This window comes from Lepisosteus platostomus, chromosome 25 (genome assembly GCF_059453375.1).
Source record: "Lepisosteus platostomus isolate fLepPlt1 chromosome 25, fLepPlt1.hap1, whole genome shotgun sequence".
Lineage (NCBI taxonomy): Eukaryota > Metazoa > Chordata > Actinopteri > Semionotiformes > Lepisosteidae > Lepisosteus > Lepisosteus platostomus.
The window spans coordinates 7,141,838-7,166,334 of record NC_142635.1 but is presented as its reverse complement, the minus strand read 5'-3'; the positions used below and the strand labels follow the sequence as shown (position 1 = coordinate 7,166,334).

At 44.8% G+C, this 24,497-nt stretch overlaps 4 protein-coding genes across 12 annotated transcripts; 3 read left to right on the top strand and 1 right to left on the bottom strand.

The window, feature by feature from the left end:
• The first annotated feature begins 1,116 nt into the window (after positions 1-1,116).
• c1qc (complement C1q C chain) lies at positions 1,117-4,829 on the top strand. Of its 2 annotated transcripts, none has more exons than XM_088619150.1 (3): positions 1,117-1,254; positions 2,035-2,287; positions 3,339-4,829. In XM_088619150.1, the coding sequence occupies exons 2-3, from the start codon at positions 2,128-2,130 to the stop codon at positions 3,893-3,895; spliced, it is 717 nt and encodes a 238-aa protein (XP_088475276.1). In that variant the 5' UTR covers positions 1,117-1,254; positions 2,035-2,127; the 3' UTR covers positions 3,896-4,829. The 2 variants fall into 2 exon arrangements, with proteins under 2 accessions (XP_088475276.1, XP_088475275.1); XM_088619149.1 differs by having other exon boundaries at positions 1,118-1,254; positions 2,120-2,287.
• A 425-nt stretch (positions 4,830-5,254) lies between these two features.
• Positions 5,255-7,980, top strand: c1qb (complement C1q B chain). The gene is made up of 3 exons (XM_088619151.1): positions 5,255-5,453; positions 5,988-6,165; positions 6,725-7,980. Exons 2-3 carry the CDS (start codon positions 6,000-6,002, stop codon positions 7,261-7,263), a joined length of 705 nt encoding a protein of 234 aa, XP_088475277.1. The 5' UTR covers positions 5,255-5,453; positions 5,988-5,999; the 3' UTR covers positions 7,264-7,980.
• On the bottom strand, positions 7,973-10,824 carry ttc36 (tetratricopeptide repeat domain 36). The gene is made up of 3 exons (XM_088619152.1): positions 10,644-10,824; positions 9,768-9,956; positions 7,973-8,671 (listed from the first exon to the last, which is right to left on the bottom strand). The coding sequence occupies exons 1-3, from the start codon at positions 10,744-10,746 to the stop codon at positions 8,397-8,399; spliced, it is 567 nt and encodes a 188-aa protein (XP_088475278.1). The 5' UTR covers positions 10,747-10,824; the 3' UTR covers positions 7,973-8,396.
• Positions 10,825-14,547: 3,723 nt separating this feature from the next.
• On the top strand, positions 14,548-24,007 carry LOC148640994 (uncharacterized). 8 transcript variants are annotated; one of them, XM_088619385.1, is made up of 12 exons: positions 14,548-14,794; positions 16,233-16,286; positions 16,564-16,689; positions 17,064-17,112; positions 17,397-17,549; positions 18,217-18,354; positions 18,864-18,919; positions 19,550-19,790; positions 20,778-20,912; positions 21,728-21,848; positions 22,511-22,623; positions 23,517-24,007. In XM_088619385.1, the coding sequence occupies exons 2-12, from the start codon at positions 16,240-16,242 to the stop codon at positions 23,616-23,618; spliced, it is 1,281 nt and encodes a 426-aa protein (XP_088475511.1). In that variant the 5' UTR covers positions 14,548-14,794; positions 16,233-16,239; the 3' UTR covers positions 23,619-24,007. The 8 variants fall into 8 exon arrangements, with proteins under 8 accessions (XP_088475511.1, XP_088475506.1, XP_088475504.1 ...); XM_088619380.1 differs by lacking the exon at positions 17,064-17,112 and having other exon boundaries at positions 14,549-14,794; positions 17,417-17,549; positions 18,217-18,330; XM_088619378.1 differs by lacking the exon at positions 17,064-17,112 and having other exon boundaries at positions 14,550-14,794; positions 17,417-17,549.
• The last annotated feature ends 490 nt before the right edge of the window (positions 24,008-24,497 follow it).

Below are 24,497 nucleotides of genomic sequence, written 5' to 3'. Positions count from 1 at the left end.
AGCTACCATCAAATCATAGCCCAGGGTGTACCCCACCTTGTACCCATTGCTTGTTGGGACAGGCTCCAGCACCCCTGCAACTCTGAATTGGAAGAAGTTTTTAAAGAGATGGATGTGAAAGATGGGTGTAGGCTTTTTCTTATGTTTTTTTTTTTACAGCTGATAATATATTCACCTTATTAAATTTGTGGTAAAATATGTAACACCTCAGAGCCTGGACGGAACTGTTGCGGTTAAAATTAAGAAACTATGTACTGTAAGTGAGAGCACAGAGGGAGCAAGAATCAGAAGACGCCAGGCTCAGGACCTGGGCTGGAGACCCCTACTCTTGAAATGAATTGCTTTGCCATTCCCTAAAGCTCATTCCCAACTAAGGATCTTTGCAAAACAATTTATTTGCCTGAGTTCATGCAGATTCCCTAAGAAGTAATCTCCATCTCAAAGCACTTACAAGGTCAGGGTAATTTGTAAGTATCGCAACAATTCTAACACAGGAACATAGCACAAAAGGAAAAAAATACCACTGTTTGAATGTGAACTTTGAAAAATCATAACGTCTCTCAGATGAACAGCTCCATTTTTTTTCTTTTTCTGCTTTTTCTGCTATTATACTAGAGCAATGTAGTGTAGTAGGTACAGTAAGTCCCTGGACGGATGGCGGGTGTGGGCTCAGTACTGTTGTATAGTACAGTAGCTTGAGTGAGGTGTTTGACCCTGATTGCTCCATTCAGTCCTCTCAGCAGTGTGACTGGGGGCCAGTGTCTACAGTGGACTGGTATCCCATTCAGTTTGCTGCTTGCCGTGGAAATCCGAATGAACACTGTTGTGGCTCGAGTAGAGAACTGCCTATCGCTACTGAATGAACCAGCGTTTGTTTAGAGGTCCAGGTAAAACACAGGTCGCATTTTCCTCTGGAAAGCACCCCCTGATTTTGGGTCCCATGCGATTCCAGCTTCCAAGCACATGGAAAAAAAAAGCAGTCTTTGCAAAGGTAGAGAAAAATAGAAATTCTGCTGCACGTGAAGAAATATTTTGAAATGTTGATGTGAAACCTACGGAGGCTGCAAAACAATCAGACAGCACTTTGTGTGGTTTGGCAGGGCTCCATTCCAGCTCCTTTCCTTTCTTGACTTCCTCTTTCAGCAGCCAGCCAGCAGATGAGACTCACGAACTGACGCTGTGCCACTTCACCACGGAATTGTCTCAGCGCTGAATACCATCACATCTGGACACAGACACCAGCGCGATCCGAATGTAAGTCAAGCATTAAAACTCTTGGATTGCTCAGGTCATATCAGTACTTTTCACAGATCTCGAGGTTTGGGATTAGCCGGAGGGCTAGAAGGTTTATTACAGGCGTACAGTACGTCTTGCTTAGAAGCTAAATTTGATGTCTGCTTTCATTCATAAAAATAAGAGTTTTCAGTGCGTACTCATTGAAACTTGTTTTGAAAAAAATCTGGCTCCACTAAGTTATATAGCAGAACATTTTACTTTACAGAGGTTGATTTGGATTGGTATGCAACAGGTTGTAATTACTTTTTAAAAAATATATATTTTTCAGTTTATTAATTGTTTGAAGCTGAAGAAACTGGAAAAAAAACACAAAGTCACAGTGAAAATGAAGAAGACTCATGGATTGGAATCTCGTTAGTTTTTAACTGAAATGTGTGTGTTTTAAATGTATTTCTATTGCTATTGCTTGATTGATTCCTTTTTCAGTGATGTTTAACAAGGGTCAGTAATAAGCATCAAGAGTTTATAACAAGCAGCACATCAGACGTTATTACAGTGTATAGAAACACGTTTCTTTTAAAGAAGAGTACCGGAGTGAGCCACGAGTAATACAGTAATACCACAGTAATACAAGTTTGCATAGCTGATGAAATCATGAAATACAACAACTAGAGAGCACTTGAAAATGCAATTAACACAGAGATGCAATGAAATGGATAGCAGAGGAGAAAACAGACATCGAGACGCAGATAGAGAGTACAGGTTGTAAAACCTCCAGCGTGTCTCTTGGTGTTTCAGGACCGGGTGCTCTCCTCACATTTGCCCTCGTCTGTTGCCAGAGGGTTTTAAACGCACACGCTGCTCTGTGCTTGTGCCGATACAGCTCCAGCGATGCCGGCTCTCTGGGTAGGGCTCGTTGCCCTGGCTCTCTCACCTCTGGCGTTATCCGAGACCTGCCCCGGCCAGGCCGGGACCCCTGGACTGCCAGGAATTCCTGGGATGCCAGGCCGGGACGGACGAGATGGTGAAAAGGGAGAGAAAGGAGCACCAGGTGAGGACCTAGAGTCTCCACCCGGACTTGAAAGATTTAATTTGTGTCGTGTCCCCCTGAGACGTTGAAGATTGTGTTTCAGCCCACGCATATACTTAATTCCAGTATGGTGTTTAGTGCGAATGTTCATGAAAATAGCAGAAGACTGCACACTTTCATTCTCTCACTCTCCCGTTTCCTGTGATGTAAAAACTCCTCATAGGTACAGTATTTTCCCCTTTTCTTCTCCACGTTTGAGAAATAAGAGATAAAGGGATTGACGTACGAGCAGGTACTTCCACGAGGGTGGTTTTCACAAGCTCCAGGACGTGTTGTTTCCCCATTGTGCAGCGTGTGCCTGAGGTGATCACCGGAGAGAAAATTCATCTGTATATAAAATACCTCTCTATTCATAATCTGATCGATTTCAGGGGTAAAAAAGAGATCATCTTCCTGTGCTTCTGTGTTTTATTAATAATCTGCATGTGTCCAGATACGGTTAAGTTTCAGAAAGTTGGTTTCTTCTGCTTTGCTTTACTCTGGGCGAATGATAACTCCAGTCTTCCCGCAGAAGGAGACTAAACACCTGCGGGTTCTCTTTTGGGAGACTCCACCTCTCTGTCCCTGGTCTCCTAGGACCCTGGTCTGTCTTGTCATTATTCATATGGAGTTCTGCTGCTCAGACGCAGGGTGACAAATGGCCAAATGATAAAGGTGAAGGCCTTGATTACAGCTATTGATCTGGTCAAAGCCTTATTGCATGGTATGCCTGGATTATCTGTCTGATTATCAGGACAATAGAGGATGACACAGGTGTTTAGTTGTGTTTGTGGAAAATGTAAAAATAAATATTGTTTCACAAGCAAAAAGAAAAGAATATCTCTGAGCACAGCTGGAATATTCTAAAGCTGCCAGCTCTTCGCTGCTCTTGGTGACGTGCTGTGTGCAAGCGATCATTGAAAACGGCAGGTTTCTGTGTTGTTCCAACGAATTCGAACAGCGTGACAGGACACGGAGAAGGTGCGTGGGGTGTTCGGTAAGGAGGGGTGCTCACTGCTCTTCTGTGTCCCAGGTGAGCCGCTCCAGCCCGGGCTGGTGGGTGAGAAGGGACAGAAAGGAGAGCCGGGGCCCCAGGGGGTATCTGGGAAGATTGGCCGCACGGGGCCAAAGGGTCCACGGGGTGCTGTCGGCCCTCCTGGTGAGCCGGGAGAGAAGGGAAAGTCCGGCTACTACGATCTGGCCCTGCAGTCAGCTTTCAGCGTCACACGCCGCACGACCCATCCCCCCAGAGAAGGGGAACCCGTCCTCTTCACCACGGTCATCACCAACATCAACGGGCACTTCGACATCCAGACGGGCAAGTTCCGCTGCAAGATCCCTGGCACCTACTACTTCGTATACCACGCCTCCTCCAAAGACCACCTCTGTGTCAACCTGATGGCGGCGGGCAAGAAGATGGCCAGCTTCTGTGACCACAAGATCAACACGTACCAGGTGAACTCGGGCGGGCTGGCCGTGAGGCTCCGGAAAGACGAGGAGGTGTGGCTGGAGACCACCTTGTACAACCAAATGCTTGGGACAGCGGGGAAAGAGAGCGTCTTCTCTGGGTTCCTGCTGTACCCCGAATGAAAGCAGCACCCGTCCATGATGCACAGCGCCCCTGCATGTATTCAGGGACCTGATTTCTGATCCATGTTCCTTTTCCTGTTTCCTAAATTGTTTCTTTCTTAATCACAGTTTTCTTACGAATACAGCATGTGCATGCTCTGACAATTCAGGGTGGTGATGTTTTATGTTCTTTAACAAGCAAAGCCAACAGCCAGCATAAGTAAAATAAGCAAAACCTTTGCATGGTTTCCTTTGTGCTAGTACAGCACTGAAGCAGGTCTTACTTGCAACCCCCATCAGCCAGGCTCTTTAGATGAAGAACCGCACAAGGACTTGTGTAAGGCCACACAAAAACACATCTAGGTTAATTTCATCTTATAGTCTGGGACTAAGTGTGCTGTGCTCAAAGTTCAGATTGCTTTTATTGAAAAGGGAAAAATATCCCAGAATCAAAATGAAAGCTGAGAACTAGGAGGGACTCTTGAGCTATGATTTTACAAGGTTTACACCTTACAATGTCATTGTTTTGTTTCCTTATTAACATAATGTTGAGATTGGTCGTGTATTGCCCTGTGTACCTAGAATCTACTCCCTTTTGTTGTCAAACTGGTCTGTGATTGAGCTGTGCAGCCTCCTGACTCAAAGCAGCTGCCACTATCCCTCTTGCACTTAGGAATGGGCACTGGATCTTTATTGAAAGAAAACGTTGAAATCTTTGTGTTGTAAAGGGTTCTGCAAATGTGAGTTGCTATAAGGCTTATTTGAGCAATGAGCAATGGATTTATGCATCACTAGGTCTTTTTCAAGTGCTGTATTTTTGGTATTCAGTAGTGTGCTGTGCTTTGACGCACCCACTGCAAAATGTATTATTTCTATCTTAAAAAGTGGATGCAATTACAGAATTATTTCTTAGTCTTGGATTCATCAGAGCAATAAAAGCAATCTTTTTACACTGTCTTGGATTCCTGTTTCTTTTTGTATGGTCTAAGAACTTGAAATGTATAGAAATGAGGGGAAACATCTGCTTCTTGTTTTTTCTAAATTGCTACCTGTAAGTGGATAAGTATGTATAGCGACCAGCCCCCAGATCAGAAATAAAATACCAATGCAGTACTTAAGCATTTGTTATGTGATTGTCTGGAGAAGATGTGACTGGTCACCGCTAGCACACTAGATAAAACTGTCCAAAACGAGTGATGTCATTTTTATTTATACACACACACTCTCTCTCACACACACACACAGTGCCAACTATTTCAGAGTTTAGGTCTGTGAAGAAATATCTAGATACAATGCAACATCTGGAACCACATTTTTTTAAAATAAAGGGATGTGAAAATTGCTTCGAGAGGCAAAAACGTGCAAGAACTCTTTGGTAACCCCTGCACATGGAGACACTTGGCTGTGCCTTCATTATCGCTTTTTTTCCATTCACTTCCTCAAATGAACAAGCTTGTTCTCCACTTCTGTGTTTTTAGATCTTTATTTGTCCTGAGCACGTCTTCAAGAGGACCCTGACAGGAGAAACCCCTGTCGCGCATTGCTGCACGCACACTGAAGAAGAGGACGATAGGCAAAGGTACAGTACATATCATGCCAAATTTAATTAAATCATCTATTAGTGATACAAAAGGCATCCAGCTGAGGGGTTTAATTAATTTGTAATTACCCATTCAATTATTAATTAAAAAGATGATTCTTACATTGATTTTGTAAGGTGGCATAATCTATGTAAGGAAAAAGGTCATGCCTTTCTTGTTTCTTTTTATCTTTTTTGTTACAGTATGTCATTCTCTTTTCTAACAGAAATCTGTGCACTGCCATGGAGTTAAAACGACTTCATTGGCCCCTGAGAGAAAGCAGGTTTCTGTCAGCTAGTAGCCTCGTCAACATTTCCAGTTTATAAAAGAACACAAATCTTAATGCTTCGGTTTTTGAGATCTAGATTTTTATTGATCCATTTTCCTTAGAAGATTGTTGCTGAAAAAGCACTTTGAATTCTTATCATTAGGAGTTGGAGTCTTGTTCTCTCAGATTTTGTGTTCTTTTTGAGCTGACTGGAAGGGGGAGTTTTACAGCCCGAGACCCAGATTGATTTCCACTTCTCTCCCAGGCCTGCGACATCATGGCATGTAAGGCAGTGGTCCTGGTCGTCGTCCTGACCTCCGCCGTGACGTTATCAGCGGCAGACACCTGCAGCAAATACCGCGGTTATCCCGGAATCCCGGGAAAGCCAGGAGCTCACGGAGCCCATGGGAAAGATGGGGTCCCGGGGGAGAAGGGAGAAAAAGGTACCTGAGGCAGACCAGCAGTTGTAATGAATTGTAAAGTGGGCAATGGCTACGGCTACTGTTGACACGCTTTAAAAAGATCGCTCTTCCTCAAGAACGGTTGTGCTGCAGCAGAAGTATAAGGAGTAAATGTGAGGGCAGAGGAAAAGAGCACCAGCCAGGGGGAATTCAGCAGTCTGCACCAGAGGTACGAGAAGAAGTTGCCTTCTCCGTCCCTCCTTTATGCAATTGCAATGAACGCTCAAGCGATATCCATGCTCTTACATATTCCTGATATCCCTCTTCGATCGTTTGTCAGGACTGGCTCAGCAAATGTTTTCAAAGTAACCTTGATCTCTAGAGAGCTTGCGGCTGCCCCAAGTGAATTCTTCTCATTCTCCTACTCTCCCCTAATTATTTATTATGCCAGATGCTATTCTTTTGTCTCATCATAATAATAGAATTTCCATTAGTAAATATCAATCTCATCTCTATGATTTCTGTTTGAATCTGAGGCCCGTGGCAGGGCTGTCTTCTACAGAACAGGATTCAGCATCTCTGCCATGTCGCACTTGCACAGGTGATGATGGGCGCCTTGTGAAGGGACAGAAGGGGGAGCCAGGACCCATGGGGAGCCCAGGGAGGGCTGGCCTGCAGGGGGACCCCGGGGAACAGGGGCTGCCGGGCCCAGCGGGCCCCAAGGGGGCGATGGGGTCCCCCGTGGCCATCAACACCACGGAGAAGTCGGTTTTCTCCTTCAGCAAGACCTCCAACATGCCGCCCAGGAGCTATCAGCCCATCCGGTTCGAGAGGGCCAACCTTGCTGGGGACCCCCTGCCGGGGGGCAGGTTCACCTGCGAGGCGAAGGGCGCCTACTACTTCACCTACCACGTCACCGCGCGGGGGCCCGTCTGCATCGGCATCCACAAGGGCGCCGACAAGGTGGTGGTCTTCTGCGACTCCGTGTACCAGGGGTACCTGGTGACCTCGGGCTCCGTGGTGCTCCAGCTAGACAAGGGCGACGTCGTCTCCCTGCAGCCCACCGAGAAGAATTCTGTCCTGGGTTCGGATGGAGCTGACAGTATCTTTACAGGCTTTCTGCTTTTCCCCATGAAATAGCGGGCCCCCCCCCCCGTGCAAACAAAGGTGTTGGAAACTGCCCCGAAAACCTGCGGTCTGTCACATTAACAACTCTTTCAGCTCTGCTCTTGTTCCTCTTGTGCCATGGGGCTCCAGATTATCTTTCTGATGGATGCATGATAAAGTAGGTTAATTTTGTTTTCAAAAAGGAACCAGGAATGTGTCCATCTGTGGTGAAAAGACAAGGTGAAACACACTGTGCCTACTTTGCTCTCTGTTCAAGCCATCTGTTTTTTAATCCACGCCGTATTCTCAGTCCTAAAACAATATTTCATACTGTGTTTACTAAACTTTTTTGTCTAGATTGGCATTGTTGGAGAAAATGTGTGCATAGAGAATTAGAGTTTCAGCTGCAAAGACATGCTTTTGCAAGTAAATGACAACACTGTGTATTTATTAGCATGTCAAAATGCAAAACAATTACAGGTATGCGAAAATCTGATTGACACCACTTGTATGATGGGAGTGCAAACAAGTTAAAATTAACAAAGGGAACCTTTATTCAACCGAAATGTGAAATATAACTTTTAAATATAGAAGTTAATAACTTTTAACGTTTGGATACACACTTAAAGGTAAATATAAGGTTGTGGTTGTGTGAAATGTGTACAGTTCTGCTCTGTTGAAGTTTTCTAACAGCACCGCTTCTTTATGAAACATTGAAATACAAATAAAAAGGACACAAATCTCTGCTTATCGTGAGAAGTTTATTCACTGTGCCTTGAACCCCCACATAATCCTTTAACGCCTGGAGTTACACACGGTTCACCATCCCGAAGAGGTGTGTCTGTCTGGGACTCAAGTTATACTGAGACAGGAGAGCCGTGACCTTCATCAACTCCCACCACCATGGTAGAAACACAAACCAGAGGGCACAAGAGGAAGCTGTAGTACAGTAGATTTAAAACCAAGAACAGGAGGCACGTCTTTACCCAAAGAGTAATGGGAGCATGGAACAAGCTACCCAGCCATGTTGAAGCTGATGCCCTGGTTTCTTCCCTGAAATGGCTGGAAGAGATCTTTGCATCGATGGGCTAGATGGGTTGAATGTCTGCCTGTCGTTTGTAGCCGTTACTGTGTTGATGAAGGTCTCGGCCATCTTTGTCCTGGCCCTACATGGCCTGCGTTTCGGCTGCGTCGGGGTTGCGCAGTTTGTGGATGACCTGCGCCAGCATGCGGTTGCACAGGGCAGCGTAGGGATTGAGGAGCACGGCCTGCTGCCTAGCGAAGGGGCTGCCCAGGGCGGCCGCCCTCTGGAAGTCCTCTGCGGCCTCCTCGTCGCGCCCCGCCAGCCTGTGCAGCAGCCCCCTCTGAACCAGAGCCTGGCACCCCGCGCGCCCAGCGGCCCCGCTCAGAGAGACGGCGCGGTCCAGATCCTCCCGCGCTCCTGGGGGAGGAAGAGCAGGAAACGGGGAGCAGGGGGAAACACAGGATCAAGGGGTTAATCCAGTCCTCTGTGAACGGTTGCCCAGTGCGGCTCTGCACACACCAGGTCTTTTTAAACCAGCAGAAAAACAAAGAGTGAAAGAGAGAGATACTGGTGAACTGATTTGGGTACAGCTGGGCAGAAGGCCTGTAGGTACATATACCAGCCCTCCAGAACAAGCAAGTGATAGCCTGATACATGTGAATATAGGGGGAGGTTAGACTGCAACAGGATTCTGCTCAGATCATTAGGCTCACTTGAAACTAGGTGCTCGTGGATCCTGACTGAACCGCTCCTATCACTTCTAGATCTGGAGAGCAAGGATGATTTCTGGATCCCCCAGAGTCATACAGCAATATCACTCAACATATTGTTTCACACACTTGTGATTGCGTGCATAAAGAACTACCTTCTTAAATGTAAAAGTCCCGTGCTTATGCTTATGTGAGGCACGTCTCAGATTGCAACTCTGTAGGGCAGAATTTAATTTAAACTGAGAAGGAAAATAATAGGACATGAGCCTGAATTTCCTACAAGTTTAGAGAACAATTTTAGTCTGTCTACTCTTATAAGCATTGCTGTGGCTCCCCCTAGTGATCAGCCATCCCAGCGTGCCTCTGCATATTTTCTTAACTACGCCTAAATCATTTATGGAAGAAAATGAAGGCCTGGAGACAGGACAAAGCAACATTTATACCACATAATTTATGTAGTGTTCTAGTGCTGATTTGCTGTAAGAGACAGAGCTCACCTAATCCTCCAACATGAATGGTAAAAATCAGAGGTCCCTGCTCCTCATTCTTTACCATTTCTGTACAATCTTAAACCTGGAACCTGGTGCGTTCAGTTCTGAGTTTTTCATGTGTGAGTTTTTCAGCTGGTGGTCAGTGTTTCACTGCCATCACAATACTGGGGATCCAGCAGCTGTGAAGCAGTTTGTTACTGGGGCTGATGTGTGTCAAAAAGGCCAAATGTATGCGAAGACACCCTCTGCTGGCGGAGGCTGGGGTCTCCTGCTCTCAGACACTAGACCTGAGATTGTGCGAGACGGCAGTACCGGCGGTGTCCCCCTGGATCCGCCTGGCCTGGGCCCGGTTGTTATAAGCCGAGGCTCTCAGGGGCAGCAGCGCGATGGCCTGGTCGAAGAGCTCCAGTGCGGCGCGCAGATCCCCGCGCTCCGCCGCCGACACCCCCTGCCTCTCCAGCCCTCGCACCTGTGCCAGGAGCTCCGCATCGAAGCGGCCGTCTGCAGGAGGAGACAGAGAGAGCCAGCGATGGGGAGAAAGGTCTGAGTGGGACAGAGGAGAGTGACAGGGCCTGGGGGGGGGGGGGGGGGGAACTGGAGGTCAGTCTCAGGGTAGAGAAAAAGGGTGCGGCCATTTCATTCAACTCGCACGGCTCCGGAGCAAAACAAGCTGCCCAGCAGAGCTGCTACTCTCCCCTGCTTTGAGAGAAAAGAGGCTACGAACATCCGGCGTGACGTGAGCAAACATCAAAAGTGAAGATGAAGGGTGGATTGAGAGAAAGAACAGGAGGAGATACAGTGTAATATAAGAAAGTCAGCAAATGTAAGGAGGCCATTTAGCTCATCTAACCAATCTGCTATTGAGACGCTCATGAGGCTGTTAAGTTTGTTGTTCTTTTGTGTGTGGTTTTCATATTTTGAAAGCATTTTTTTTATTATTGAAAGTTTTTAACTGATAACTGAACTGACAGAAACTTAGAGAACCAGAATGACAGAAATAAGGAAAAGCATAGCATGGCAAGGAATTTCAGCAGTACTGTTTGTGACAGCATTGAACATTTTGCACAACAAATTCTATTGAGTAAAAATCTTCAGAAATACACCGTGCATGATCTATCCTTGTAGAGGAATAACTTAATAAAATGGTAATAGTCTTAAAGGAAAATCACAAATAAAGGTGAATTTTACCATCGTCCTTCAGCTCTTCCTCGTCTAAGCAAGGCAGGTCTCCGAAAGGGCTGGCAGGACTGAATATGGCCTCCAGGACAGCCTTGTCATTGGCAGTGGCCATTAATTACAATCGCAGATGGAATCTAGCGGATCGTGGAACATGTAAGGCACAAAATGTGAGAACTTTGATTTCAGCAGAGGCTAAAAGTTTGCCCACCTCCCTCAATATTCCTCCGACCAATCAGGGAGGGGGTGGAGCTGTGGCACGTGGACTTTGGAATAGCTCCTGGGAGCTCACATCTGTTCCTGCTTACTGCTGCACAGCCAGCCTCAGGGCTGTTACTCAAACTGCTCCAGTGGAGCAGCTGCTAAGAACACCATCCTGCAGAATTACACGAGAGTCTGCGTAACGGTCTTGAAATATCGTCTTAAAACATTGGTGTATTTTTCCATGCAGACAGCAAGAGGACAGGTGACTTACAACAGTCTTTCTGTGTGCTTCTGAAAAGGAAAGGTTGTCCTTCTGTTTATTTGTAGTTCGTGGATGCCCCATATGAATTATTGCAGCACACTAATAAAACAATACATTTAACGTCTCTTTAACTTTATATTTAAATAAAAGCATGTTCGTGAACTTACATACTATTTATTTAGTGTTTTATCTTAAATTTAAGTTTGTTATATACTTTTTCAGTTCACTCAACATGAAACATTGCTGTATTTTCTTTGGCAGAAATGTTATCGATAGACTCTGAGCTTTTACAAAGACACTGAGTAAGAATTAATTTCCTATTACAGATTATAGTTATTATAGTTACAAGGCTAGGCATCCTTGCCAATACCATAGTATATATGTACATTTCGATTTTAAAGACTTTTTTTTCCTTATGATCTTTGTTAACAATTGTTATCCTTTGAAAGTAGAAGCGGAGTTCTGATACTTTGGGCAGTATTTCTCCTAGTCAAGTCGGACACCACTCTGAGACTCTGGGGAAAGCAGACCTGTCACAGTGTGTTTCATCAGTTCTAAGAGTCGACTACAGGTACAGCTGACATGCCACTAGAGGTAGCTATATGAATGCTCATCTTTGTAAATAATTAGTGGGGGACTAAAGTTTTAATATAGAATCATTGGTTAATTGGTGAAGGGTTGAGAATTTCACATTTTCACAAGGGTGCAATCAAGTTTTGTGTGGTATATACAGGGTTTGCACAGTACTAGTGGTAGATATTTTTCTGAAGGTGGTTTTCTGTTTGTCCTGCACTCTTCATGTTGATCAGCCATTGTGCTTGTGGAAGTCTTGGTAAGAGTAGGGCCCCTCACACCTTTTTGGTCCTTAGGCAGAAAATGTTTGGACTGTGACGGTTTCAGCCTGCTGCTCGACAAAGTTTGTGATGAGCCTGGAGATGGGCTCAAGGGAGGATTTAGGGGAGTCTGAGGGGTGTACAGTCTGTGGTTTGTGTGCTGTTTTGGGAGTTGGAGGTGGAGAAAATAAGCAGCCCGGTACTGTACGTGCCTCCAGAAATGCCCTGCAGTTCGGGGTCCTGACGAGCCCTGTGATCCTCGAAGGACACGGAAGTTCTCCGAGAGCAGGCCGTTTGTCTTGCTGTCTGGCGTTGAGGAGGCCGGACAGCCCCTGATGTGGCTCCCAGCACACTGACCACAGCGTGATCGACGCCATGGCTGTTGTCTACCAGGTGACTTTTTGTGTGTGTGTGTGTATTGGGGGGGGTGCCCTTTATTTTTATCCCGCCTCAAAAGAAGTCAGGGCTTTAATGTTTTGGGGGATTAACCCCTGTTTAACCTGAATCAAGGCAGCGTCTGAATGTTTATTGTTGTCGTCTCTACCAGTTTTTTAACCCTCGCTCGGGCCTTCACTGCTCGCCTGGGGACAGCTGATCGTGCCTCACGAGGCAGCAGCAGTGGGGAGCTGCCTCGAGCTGGGCGATCCTGTTTGGGCCGGTCCTCTCTTTGCTCTCTTCCTTCTTGCCGGTGGCCAGCATGACGGCAATCAAAAATACACTGAGACCTGAATGATGACAAAAATACACTTAAACCTGAACTTATAATGTTTATAATGTACAATACAAGGCATTGGGATACGGAGATATGTGAAAATCACTTTGACTCCCCTTAACAACTATTTCTACTTATAAGTAATTGCCAGACACTCCTGGATTGTTCTCTCTCTATATATAGTTTCGCAACACATCTACAAAGATCATCAACACAGAGTGAGTGAACCTGTTTCCCACTACTTTAAACTCTGAGTAACTTCATGTTTAACCCACAACGTTCAGTTCTCAGACTCTATTATGCCATTGAAAAATCGTCTTGAAACAGGCAAAGTAAGAAAAAGCTGTCCAGAAAAATGAATGACCAAAGTATTTCATTAGTTACTACATGAAAACCAAGCGATCTGGATAATAAAAGTACAATCCGTCAATGTTGGTGTTGCTGTAGAAGTAATAAGAGTTGGAAGTAAGTTCTGCTTTTTTTCCTGGCTGGTCTGGTGGCTCTGTGGGCAACACAACTGACTACTCATGCAGTTCTGAGGAACTCTGTAGAGGTGCTTGTAACAGCTGGCTATTCTGTATCGCACTGGCCGTTAGGAGGTGTGATGCCAGTTTGGCAGTGGGACACATCTTCACAGTGTGCATGTACTCTAGCTCTGATCTGCAAAGCAATGAATCAGATGACTGTCACACAAAGAATAAACACCTTGTTTCTTTTCTTCAATTGTCCCCAGTAGCTCTTCTGGCATTTAAAGTCAAACACACATTCAGTCCGCTCACCCAGGGTAGTATCAAAGAGGAGGCAAACCTGGTGATGAAGCACCAGAGACCTGCAGGGTTTATGGGCCTCTGTAAGTCCATATCTATACTAAAGCTGAAAGGCTCATTGAAATCGTTAAGACAATTTCGCAGTGGACAACAGCATCCATGAACAGGATGCTTTGTGGATGTTTGGAACACCTGGTGAGAAAAGTCTGTCTTAACCGGCTTGGTGAACGGGCAGCCTCCTGGCCACAGAATGAGGAGGCTCCAACCCCACTCAGACAGGAGAGGATGCCTGAGACAAATACAAGTTCAGCTTATGTAGCTGGATTATTGATGATGCTGATTGCTGTAGGTGCAGCTGTGTGAGACTGACTTCCGTTTGTTATCCCTCCCAAACTGCAGTTAATAACTTTCATTAATTAAACAGAATGAATACCAGAAGAATGGCTACCTAACCCTGCCACAGTGCTTTCTCGCTGTACTGATTTTTAAACAGGCTTAGAAACATGTCAGTGGAGAAAGGAATTGTCAGATGAACAACAAAACTAATTTAAAAACCTACAGTATATTTCAGGGTTCAGAGATTTAAAAGAAAAAAAAAAAACTTGCTGCAGCTGATAAACCAGTCTTAAAAAGGATTACTCTGAAGAAGCTGCTGATCTTTCTTTAATAACATGAAAAAGAATAATAAAAGGTCTGTTACACTCCATCATTGCCACCTGAAACAAACACAACATGGTAAGAATGTAAAGTAATAGCATACCTAGCATTAAACATTATAGTTAACAAGTGGTATGACTTCCAAACTGTTGTGGAGTCTGAATGGGCAAATTTAAATGCAGGGAATCTAAGAGAAAAAGTTTTTTTTTTTGTCTACAGCTCATGAATCTCCTGAGCTACAGTAGGTGAAAACTGTCAAGACAAAAAAACAAATGAGCTCCCAGGAGAGGGACAGTATAACAATGGTGAAAGGCAGTAAAACGCGGAACAGCTGAACAAAGACCGTGGATGATTTCAATAAAAGCAAAGTGGGAAGTAAATAAGAATATTCCGGGGGAAAATGATGATTAGATCAATCGTAAATATCACATTATATGTTGCAAACGTTTCCCTTGAAGTTTGTTCCTAGGGAGTGTCCGTCTGTACTGTATATGATCGCTACCAGTGCTTTTAAACTGGCGTCTGTGGGTGTCGGTTGTCAAGGCTGCAGCCGCGACTAATATACTGTAGCAAGCACCGAATTGAAAGCACGGGCGTCCAGCGGCTATGAAGTCGGAATACAAGTTTAAACTCATGTTATCAAGCTAATGTGCCACGCAGTAGTCACATCCCGGTCTATACTGTCCATGCCCGAGATGTTTCTACTCGTTGAGTGATTGGAAGGAAAGGTAAGACTCTTAATAAGAACAGTGCGGGTGATCGGATGAAACAGCTACACGGGTCTCCCCAATTTGCACCGCAGATTAAGAGAAAGTGTATTGCATCTCTCCACAATACGGTGCATTACCCCTGACCAATCGAAACTACGAACTGAGATCGAAGCAATCGCGTTTGCAGATCAGACCATTTGATCTCCTCTTTTGGAAACTCACGCGGTTTAAAAACGGTAATGTGTATTTTTAACAATAAAAGGTATCAATTTGTAACGTAAGCGTTTTCCTCCCAGTTTTTCTTAACCCAATGCACCTCGCACTGTGCCTGCATTTTCATTTGCTTTGAAGGCTGTTGCATGAAGGACTCGCATGCAACGCTGCAACCGAATGAGTAAAAACATATTTCCGTTTTGCGAGTCTTCAGACTCGTGTGGTTGACTAACATTGCAAGAAATATACTAAATATACTCGTTCCTACATTAAAAACAATCTGGCCGAGTGTTACAGCACTGTATGTTGTGCTCCTGAAGCACGAAGAAAATGTTACTGTAAACGTAAACATTTATGTTTTGCGAGTCTTCAAACTCGTGTGGTTGACTAACATTGCAAGAGATATACTAAATATATTCGTTCCTAGATAAAAAACAAACTGCCCGAGTGTCGCAGCAGTGTATCCTATGCAGCGCTCCTAAAGCTCAGAGAAACTGAATATTGATCATTTGACAGCTGTTAATCTTGATGTGCCATCACTATTATGGCATAGAAACCTGCAGATCAATGGCTCTAGTAAATTAAGGGGATGATATACTGTAATTGGGGAGGTGAGATGTTATTGAGAACATATGTACTGGGGTGACTCGGGTCCGTTGATTGGCGCTGGTGCCCACCTTGTCCCTCTGGTGGCATGCCGTAAGCCTCGACTTCCAGACTGCATCCGCATGGCGCTATATCCTCTCCTGCCCGGGCCAAGGCGTCGTGCCCTTGGTGCCGGGTTCTCCAGCCCCTGCGGAGGCCCTGGGCCCCGAGTGTCGCCACGCTCAGGGGTCAGCCGTGCCAGCTCCGTGCCCCCTGGCCCCCGGCCTGCTGTCGTTCTCTCAGAGCTGTTCAGAAGGGCACAGACTAGCGATCCACTCTGGTTCTCTGTCCATGGACATACACAGCTCTGGGGTTCCTCCTTTGCGGCTCCGAGCATGTGCAGGGAGGGGTAGAGAGCTCAGGAATGTAGTCTTGGCAGTCTAGCTCCTTGCTCATTTTTCAATTTAGGAACACGTTCATTTTCCTTTGTTTGTAAACAAACCAACTTTTGTTTCCCCACGACCGGAATCACCAGTAGAAACTGATGAAATCCTTTGTATTTTCCGCTCTATTCTGCATCTTCTTCCTCATTTTATGTTCCACATCTGCTCCGGATTAAAGATGTTTCTCAATAGAAATTTGTTCGTCTTTTTTTTAGACCTTTGATGGCGCTGAAGAAGGTAGAAAAAAGCTGGCCGGAGCTGCAAGAAAGGTGAACCTGTTTGACATCACCATTGTCTACCTCAACGGCACACCTCTGGGACCTGTACTTTGCAGGAATCTGTGTCTTTCCTCCTAATATCTGTGCCTCCTTTTGTGTTGCTTGTTTGCTACAGGAGAATGTACTGCAGACCCTCGTCATGGTATTTTTGTCACTTTTGCTTAGCTTTGCCTCCTGTGGGAAAAGAATTGAAAAGCCGCAGGGTTACAGTATGTGTGTCTGCTTGGGCAGCGCTTGGTGCCTGAAACCTGGTGTGTGTCTCTCTCAGCGTGACGCGGATTCGGCAGAAGCTCAGCACAGTGGCCAGCACAGGTGAGAGCAGTTTCGTCTCTGCGTCCCCATCGGCCAACCAGAAAGACAGAAGGAAACACCGCACCTCCACATACCTGCCCAGGTAACCATTAAGTCTGGAAGGCTTGCTCCCAGAAAATAATGTAAAGAAATATTCAAATGAATAAATTGGTGCTTTTCAGTTTTATTGTAATGAAGCACTGTATTCAATATGATTGCCCAAATTATAATTTGCCATATTGTACGTGTATGTGCTTTATGCTGTATGATATTTAGACTTCTGTGCTAGAATAGGACTAAAAGTCTTACTCACCCTCATTAGTAAGGCCAGTTAATGCTCAAACGTGTGTAGAAACTCAGTGATAAGTGGTTGTTTTTTTGTTTCAAAGTACAGTAGCTATTCAAGCAGGTCTGGGGGGTAACTGAGCTACAAAACACCACCTAATATCCCAACCTATTCTGTTCACTGTCCCCCAGCCTGAAAGACCAGAGGAGGAATGTGAGAAGCCGAGATCCTCATCAGAAAATAATGATATTTGTATTAATTTGTATTCTAATACTTTCTAGGGTAGAATATTATTAATCCACAGGGATCATCCATCAAACATTTGTTCAAAAACCACAGGCAGTTGTGAAAACACTCAAAAAGTACCCTTTGTTTATAGGGTACTGTGATGTGAAATCACATAACATAAACATTTTGATGCCCCTGAGCTGTAACAATTGTAGATCTTATCTTTAGACCGATAGCTTTTGTTTGAGTCTTTCTTTTCTGTCAGCCAGAGCTTGACAACAGGCTCGACAGAAAACGGATGTTTTCTTGTTAACAGGAGCAAACATGAAGCTGCAGCTGCACGTGTCGCTGAGAGACCCAGCCCAGAGCACGCACAGAGTGAAACAGAGAAGCGACTGGGAGGCTTGGCACAATCCACTCTGCGGCAGCGAGCACAGCGGGAAAGGCAGGTAGGCTGTAGCAGAAACCTGGATATGAGCAGGTTAACTTCAGCCCAGAGCCGGATCAAGCCTTTACTACAGGGGTTAAATGTGGCCGAAAGAACATGAATAATATATCTCTGAAAATGCCATTTCTGCCTTGGGTGTGGATGTTTTTGTGGGGAATATGTTGGTCTGCTCTTCATCCTTTTGCAGCAAATCAAGGACTCCAGACACAGGAAACAGGATAACGAATGTCAAATGGAGAAAGAATTTCTGTAAGGGCACTCTGTTTCTTAAGCCGTACTGGACATCCGGAGGGGGTAGAAAATAACTTCACTTTTGCTTGGAAACCCTGCAGATGGAACAGTTTGTCCTGTTCGACCAAGGCCAGCTTGCTTGTTGGGCGGCCGAGTTGCCAGTCAGTCTCAGAATCCCTCCTGACTGTTTGTCAGGACTGGACAGAGTGAGCAGTTCCAGACACCCAGCTCCTTTGTGAAAAGAGGGTGCTTTCTTGTTAACGGTGTGTGTGAACTTCAGGGTCGCCTGCAGAGATGATTATTTTAGTGTTACTGGGGGAGATAAAAGACAAAAATCCGCCCTGAACATTTGGGGTGACGTTGTGTTGGCTCAGCTCAGCCCTCTCTTGCTCTTGTTCTTGGTCTTTAAAGCACTTTTTGTCTTGATTTCGTTTCAGGATCACGCTGCAGCCTTGCATTTCATGGAGAATAAGGCCTTTGCCCAGCAGTTTGTGAATTCCCTCATCCGAGAGCTGCTGTGTGATGAGCTGATCCCAGACCTGCTGATTGAGGTGTTTTCAAGGGAATCTGTTCAGGTGTTGGACACGATCTCTGGTTCATTAGTATTTTCCCCCCTTGCTGCTGTTATGGCTGCAGTCAGGTCCCTACCTCCACAATACCCTGCGACGTTGTCATTTCTTTGCCTGTCAGCTGTTATCTCAAGCACCACGCTGCTCTGCACCTCCAAACCCAGGTCAGATCGAACACACCTTTTGTCTCACTGTGGTCTACTGCATGTCAGCTTTTCAGGCACATTTTCTTCACATCTGCTACCTTTTTATTTGCCATGAGGGTCTATAATCTCTATTTTACAAACTAACTGAAATGTGTAGAATGTGCATTTTATTTTCTTCCCCATGTTTCCCTTATTGGTCCATACAGTGTCCTGCTCCCTGTTTTTGACTTGTCATTGCTTCATTCAAGTTGCTCATACAGTATTTCATCTACAGAGGCGTGTTTTTGTGTATGAAAGAATAGTGCCATCCTGGAATTAACTCATTGTTTGGCCAGCGCTTGACTTTCTCTCTTCATGCTTTGGCTCCAGGGCTTTTCTGTGAAACACGCTGCTAAAGACACTGCAAAGAGAAGCAGACATATAGGGTAAGTTTCGTATTTCTTTTTTAAAAGCAGTTTATAATTATAGGAAGGTGTACAATAACAAACATTTGTGTGTGATTCCCAGTTTAACGCCTAAAGCTGCACACAAAATATCATTTTTAATGCACAAATTCATATCATTGTAATGGAAATTCTGATTCCTGTCGCTGAAAAGCCATGCAGAAATGTGGTTGTTCTTGTCACCTCTGTACAATGACACTCCTTTGGAAAACAGGCTAGGCTGCCCACCATAACCCTTCCCAGAGAAACAAAGAAGGAAACCAGGAACAATCAGACCATCATCCTAGAGCACACTGTAGGAACCATGATTGGCAGCTCTGCTTCTATTACTGAAGCGTCTCTTAAACTTTAGATCTTGCTTCTGGTACTGTAAATTCTGTTTTTGCGAACATACTGACCTCCTGAGGCCATATGTGCAAAAGAAATAAAGGTGGAAAAGTGTTGTGAAGTCTGTAAAACCCCCTTCAGGCCTTGTCATCACAGTTGATTTACTTTGAAGAGTTTGCTTGTGAAGGAGCAGTTGAAAGTGATTTGCACCTGTGCTAAAAAGGCCTCCATAGTTTACACATAGTGCAAAGCCAGATAGTCACAGTGAAGTTACTATTATACCAGACGGCAAGGCTCTTCGTGTCCTTTGAGGTCCAGGGGCAGTGCGACTGCAGTGGAAAGCCTGATGCCGCTGTCCGGTTGGGTGCTCGATGAGCTTCTGCAGGAAGTGCTGCACGACGTGTCTGCAGAAGTGATCCGGACCTCAGTGAAGGACTTGGTGGACACTCACCTGGCCCAGGCAGCTGTCCACCACTGTGCCTCGGACATCCTGTCTGAGACGCTGGCTCTCCTCCTCCCGGAAGTGGTAAGCCCCCGCTGACCGACCTCATGTGGCGGGGGGACCCGGCGAAGTCGAACGATTTCCCCCTGGCGCTTCTCTGTGAGTCAGCCGAGGACAGCTGTCCAGCATAAATCGTCATCTCTGATTTCACTAACTCGCTTTCAGCCAAAGGAAACAGTTGACATTACTGTTAACGCACATACAGTGCCAGAATATTGACAGAAGAAACGCAGAGCTTTTTTTAGCATGTGTGTTTGAGACAATTAAATTAACATGAATAATATGTATAACATGCAGCTTATTTTCGGGTAATTCTATATATAGATATGTTTATGTTAGAACACATACATTGCGTTCAGCCCTATGATTTCTGTTAATTGCAGAGTAGAAAAGTCAGTATTTGGTTGTACATGCCTTTGCGGCAATAACTGCATTAAGTCTGTGAGCTGCTGAGGTTAATAAACTCCACAATCATTTGAGGTGCTCTGCTAAGCTTTTGCTGCAGCCACTTTGTGTAAATTGTGTTTTGGGATCCTTTAGGATGGAAAAATACTAGACAAATGCAAGGTATTCACAATTATTATATATCCCGAAAACATAAGTTCAAACGGTTAGAAGCGTAAATGCTTCAACTTCCTTTGTTCATTCATTCTTGAATAAAAAAAAAACACTTTCAGAAAACAGCAGATAATCCGCTGTGTCCCTTCAAGAGAAGCGAAGGCATAGGACCTTCTTGAGCTTCACTGGCCCCATCTCTCTCAATGAAGAAACAAACAGATTGTGACACGATCATGCAATACTGTTATTCCATCTCTATCCTGGAAGGAGGAGGCTTCAGATGACAAATGACATCTGTCATTTGGACTGGTGTGTGCTTTGCGATGGGCTGGTGTCGTCTGGACAGGCTCCGGCTTTGCCACGAATAAGCCGCTCTCTGACGATGGGCAGATATTGTAGAGGTCTAGCAGGAAATGGGCTGGTAATGTGGCGTCTGTGCTCGGTCTGCTTGAGGCGAGTGCGGCCCAGGAGGAGGCCCAGCTGGAGGCCGAGCTGCTCCCGGAGGTGGTGGCCCAGGAGGCCAGGGAGGTCGCCCTGTCGGTACTGGCTGAACGCGACTCCGAGACCGCTGCCTGCCAGCTCGCCCAGGTACAGCGCACGGGCGCTTATATCCGGCTTTCTGTTCTGTGTAGCTTTCTAAAGCGTGAAAGACATTGTAATACCAGTTCGAAATGGATATGCCACGAGTGTAGTGGTTGCAAGTAACTGTTTAAATACACACACACTCTGTAGGATTAATTAATGATTACATTCTGACACTTGCTAAAAAAAGCCATCAATATGGTAGAGGTTAATTCCAACCAGTTTCTGTCACTGATAATACAGGTGATGAAGAACTTAAAGATTGATTTTGCTACCTCTTAAATGTCCTCCGAGTATGAATATTAATATTTTGTGCTTTTTAGCACATCCTTTTTATCCCCTTTACTAAAAAAAGCAAGCTATGTGTCCTGTACTGGGTTTTGTAGATATGGTAGTGATGTACTGTAAGATATGTCCAATTGGCATCAGGGTAGCTTCACTCTGAACCTCAGATTTGTTAAATACCGTTGATTTTCTGTGACATATGCAGAACTACGTGGAAAATAAATCAAAATATATCCGTTTTAGACATGAAAGTGCTGAGTTTTAAAAACCTTGACATTTGTAATTATTTTGAAGCCTGAAAACATTAGCTCAAATGCTCAGGGTGAGTGGAAGATGCTTGACTGTGGAATGGAAAAGAAACCTGAGGATGCAGGTTAATGCAGCCAGGCACTCTGCTTTTCATGATCAGTTTTCGTGAAAGTTAGTAAAAATAAGCATGTTCCTGTTCCCGTCTTTCCAGTCTGCTTGTAGATGTAAATGAGGAGGTCCCCTGTACATGCTGCAGTGTGTGCTTTCTTGTGGCTTTTACTCCACAGGTCAGTCATTATGCAACCAAAAGGCTGCTGGACGTGTTCCTGATGGGTCACTTGGTGGAGCTGGCGGCCAGCCAGGGACAGTGCTTTCTGGAAAAGGAACTGTCAGGGAGGCTCTTGGACAGTAGGTGTCATCTATATAGCTGGATATGTCCCCTCCACATGTATTCAACAAAAAGGACATGGAGTTTTTATGATTTATTAAAGGCAACATTTATTTAAGGGCCCAGGACATGGAATGTCGTTACCTTAGGTGATCTCTCACCACACACAGCCGCTGTTCTAAAACTTTCAACTGCCTAAAGCATTAGAGACGCATGTACTGTAGTAATATCTGGGGTGAAGGCAGTGTGCAAACAGACTGTAACTGTAAAAACATTAGTTAACTGTTCCAATTACATTTACTTTAACCTCCACATGTGTGACTATTATTTAAGTGTGTGGAAGAGTTCTCTTTATAGGAAAGCAAAGGCCATTTACGTTTTGACTTAAATGCTCTTACTGCAGTACTGTATACTGACTGACACCTCACGCGGCCCAGATGGCTGCAGCAGTAGTGCTTCTCATAACAGTTTAGTGCATTGATAGACGTTATATTCAGAAGTGGACTTTTATACTTATTATTAGACTATTTAGAAGGACGATAGCCTTATCCAAACATTTAGAAACACCCTCAAACTGACACTTTTGCAGCACATGACTTTCAAGATGCTTGTCTTCAGGTAAAGAAGTAAAACACACATGTACAGTACTACTTTCCAGTCTGTTCTCCTGTTTCTTTTGCAGGCTGGATGATAGAGATGTTCATCCACCAGTTCTTCAGAGTCCAGAGGCTCCGAGAGCAGACCCTGCAGAGCGCGCCTGTCCGGAGTCTTCACCAGCAGATCGTTACTGATGTGGTGAGGGTCTGGCCTGAAAGACAAATCTGAGGCCATTCCAATCTGAGGGTTGGGCTTGTGTCTCAGGCTGTGATTCTGTCTGTGACATGGTTTAGAAAGTGGGTCCTAGATTTCAGGGCTTATGTGTAGCAGTGATGTTCAAGTTTCTGATGTATTTGTCCAGGGCACTGGAGTATTTCACCTTGAGTGATCTATGGCAAATTGTCCGTGACTGTTGGGGATTCTTCCAATGGCGACATGAAAAGATGCACAAACATGGAAAGGTTTAAATGTTTTATAAAGGAAGTCTTTATTATGAAATGAAATGTTTATCTGTTTTTCCTTCTTTGGTACAATAATTGTAATGAGATATAATAGGAATGGGAAATGTGTAGTTTTCCCACATTAGATTCAGCTTCGTTTGTAAATACTCCTGTACTGCTTAACCTGATATTTTGTTCAAGCTAGCTTGATATAAAGAAATTGTAAAAACAAAATGCCTAACACCTCTGTCTAGCAGTTGTGTTCATGCTCTAAGCAGCAGTGTAGCTGGGGAAGAGTAGAGTAGAGAAGCTTATTGCCATATGTACATGTACACAGGAATTCAGCAGGTGGAAGCTGTTCTTAAGCCTTGTGGTCCATGTTTGTAGTGCCAGAGCACAGGGGAGAGAACAGTCTCCTTAACACAGCTCAGCAAGGTAGGATTGCAGAGTTTTCTGGAGTAAGCTGTTGCTCTCCCTGATCCAACACACACACACACACGCACGCACGCACGCACGCACGCACGCACGCACGCACGCACGCACGCACGCACGCACGCACGCACGCACACACACACACACACACACGAAAGTGCAGTCAAGTTCCGAGCCGTCACCCAGCCTTGCGACAGTTTTGCGTTTGTGTTCCACCAGATCCTGGATGTGATCCTGTCTGAGTTGACCGAGTCTGTGGATGAGGACATGGGAGACCTGCTGGAATACGAGCAGCTAATGGAGGAAGGGACTCCTCTCTGAATGCTGGTCAGGAAACAGAACTTGGGGGTTAGAATGCAGGAGGAATTAGTACCTTTTTATTTGCACCCATATTTATTATGAAAGGGAACACATAGCATGAACATAGCAATTTCATCACCTATCAATTATCCTAGGGCAGGAAATGATAGAGATAATTCTTTAGTAAAAAATTAGAAAAAGGATTTATCTGAGCTGCAGGTCTGAGGTTTTGACTTCTAAGTTGCCTGTTTATGTTGTTCAGGATATTGAAAACTGGTAGGAAAGGATAGGAACCTCTTTTATTAAAGCATTTCACCTGTAAGGATTCTCACTGCATATTTGCAGTAACTTTATGGGACGGTATGTTGTACAGTGTGTAACAGAAACAAATAAAATTTTAAGTAAACGTTTTTGGCCTTTGTCCTCTTTTTTTAGGATCATGATCATTTAGGCATCAAAACATTCTCAAAGTCATAATGCGGTTCAGAGAAAGTAAAAGTACCTTATTACATATCTGGTTTTTATAAGTTGCAGCTTGTACAAACTGCTGTGGAAATGTGAAACATATTTTAATATTAGATACAAATTGAATATCTTATTTAATATCTCAAATGACTCTGACAATGCATATTAACACAAATAGACTGAAAACATTTAATATTACTTGCCTTATAACCAAAGACCATACACTCTGTGAAAACCTGACATGGATCATGCTCCAAATGCAATACAAGCCACTGCCTGTGTGGGACTCAAAACAAAGACCAGGTGTACAGCAGCCCAGAGCAAGTGGGAAACAGGATCCAGTCCAGTGTGTTCTCTCTGTGTTTAGTCTTGGTGCTCTTGGAGGTGTGTGGAGTGGAGCTGGCAGAGCAACCACAGCCCCAGCTTGAGCAAACA

Coding starts and splice junctions, on each gene's coding strand:
- c1qc (XM_088619150.1), top strand. CDS start 2,128: ATGCCGGCTCTCTGGGTAGGGCTCGTTGCCCTGGCTCTCTCACCTCTG. Junction 2,288..3,338: donor GGGAGAGAAAGGAGCACCAG/GTGAGGACCTAG, acceptor TCTGTGTCCCAG/GTGAGCCGCTCCAGCCCGGG.
- c1qb (XM_088619151.1), top strand. CDS start 6,000: ATGGCATGTAAGGCAGTGGTCCTGGTCGTCGTCCTGACCTCCGCCGTG. Junction 6,166..6,724: donor GGGGGAGAAGGGAGAAAAAG/GTACCTGAGGCA, acceptor GCACTTGCACAG/GTGATGATGGGCGCCTTGTG.
- ttc36 (XM_088619152.1), bottom strand. CDS start 10,746: ATGGCCACTGCCAATGACAAGGCTGTCCTGGAGGCCATATTCAGTCCT. Junction 9,957..10,643: donor GGAAGAGCTGAAGGACGATG/GTAAAATTCACC, acceptor CTCCTCCTGCAG/ACGGCCGCTTCGATGCGGAG. Junction 8,672..9,767: donor GATCCAGGGGGACACCGCCG/GTACTGCCGTCT, acceptor TTCCTCCCCCAG/GAGCGCGGGAGGATCTGGAC.
- LOC148640994 (XM_088619385.1), top strand. CDS start 16,240: ATGGCGCTGAAGAAGGTAGAAAAAAGCTGGCCGGAGCTGCAAGAAAG. Junction 16,287..16,563: donor TGGCCGGAGCTGCAAGAAAG/GTGAACCTGTTT, acceptor TGTCTCTCTCAG/CGTGACGCGGATTCGGCAGA. Junction 16,690..17,063: donor ACCTCCACATACCTGCCCAG/GTAACCATTAAG, acceptor ACTGTCCCCCAG/CCTGAAAGACCAGAGGAGGA.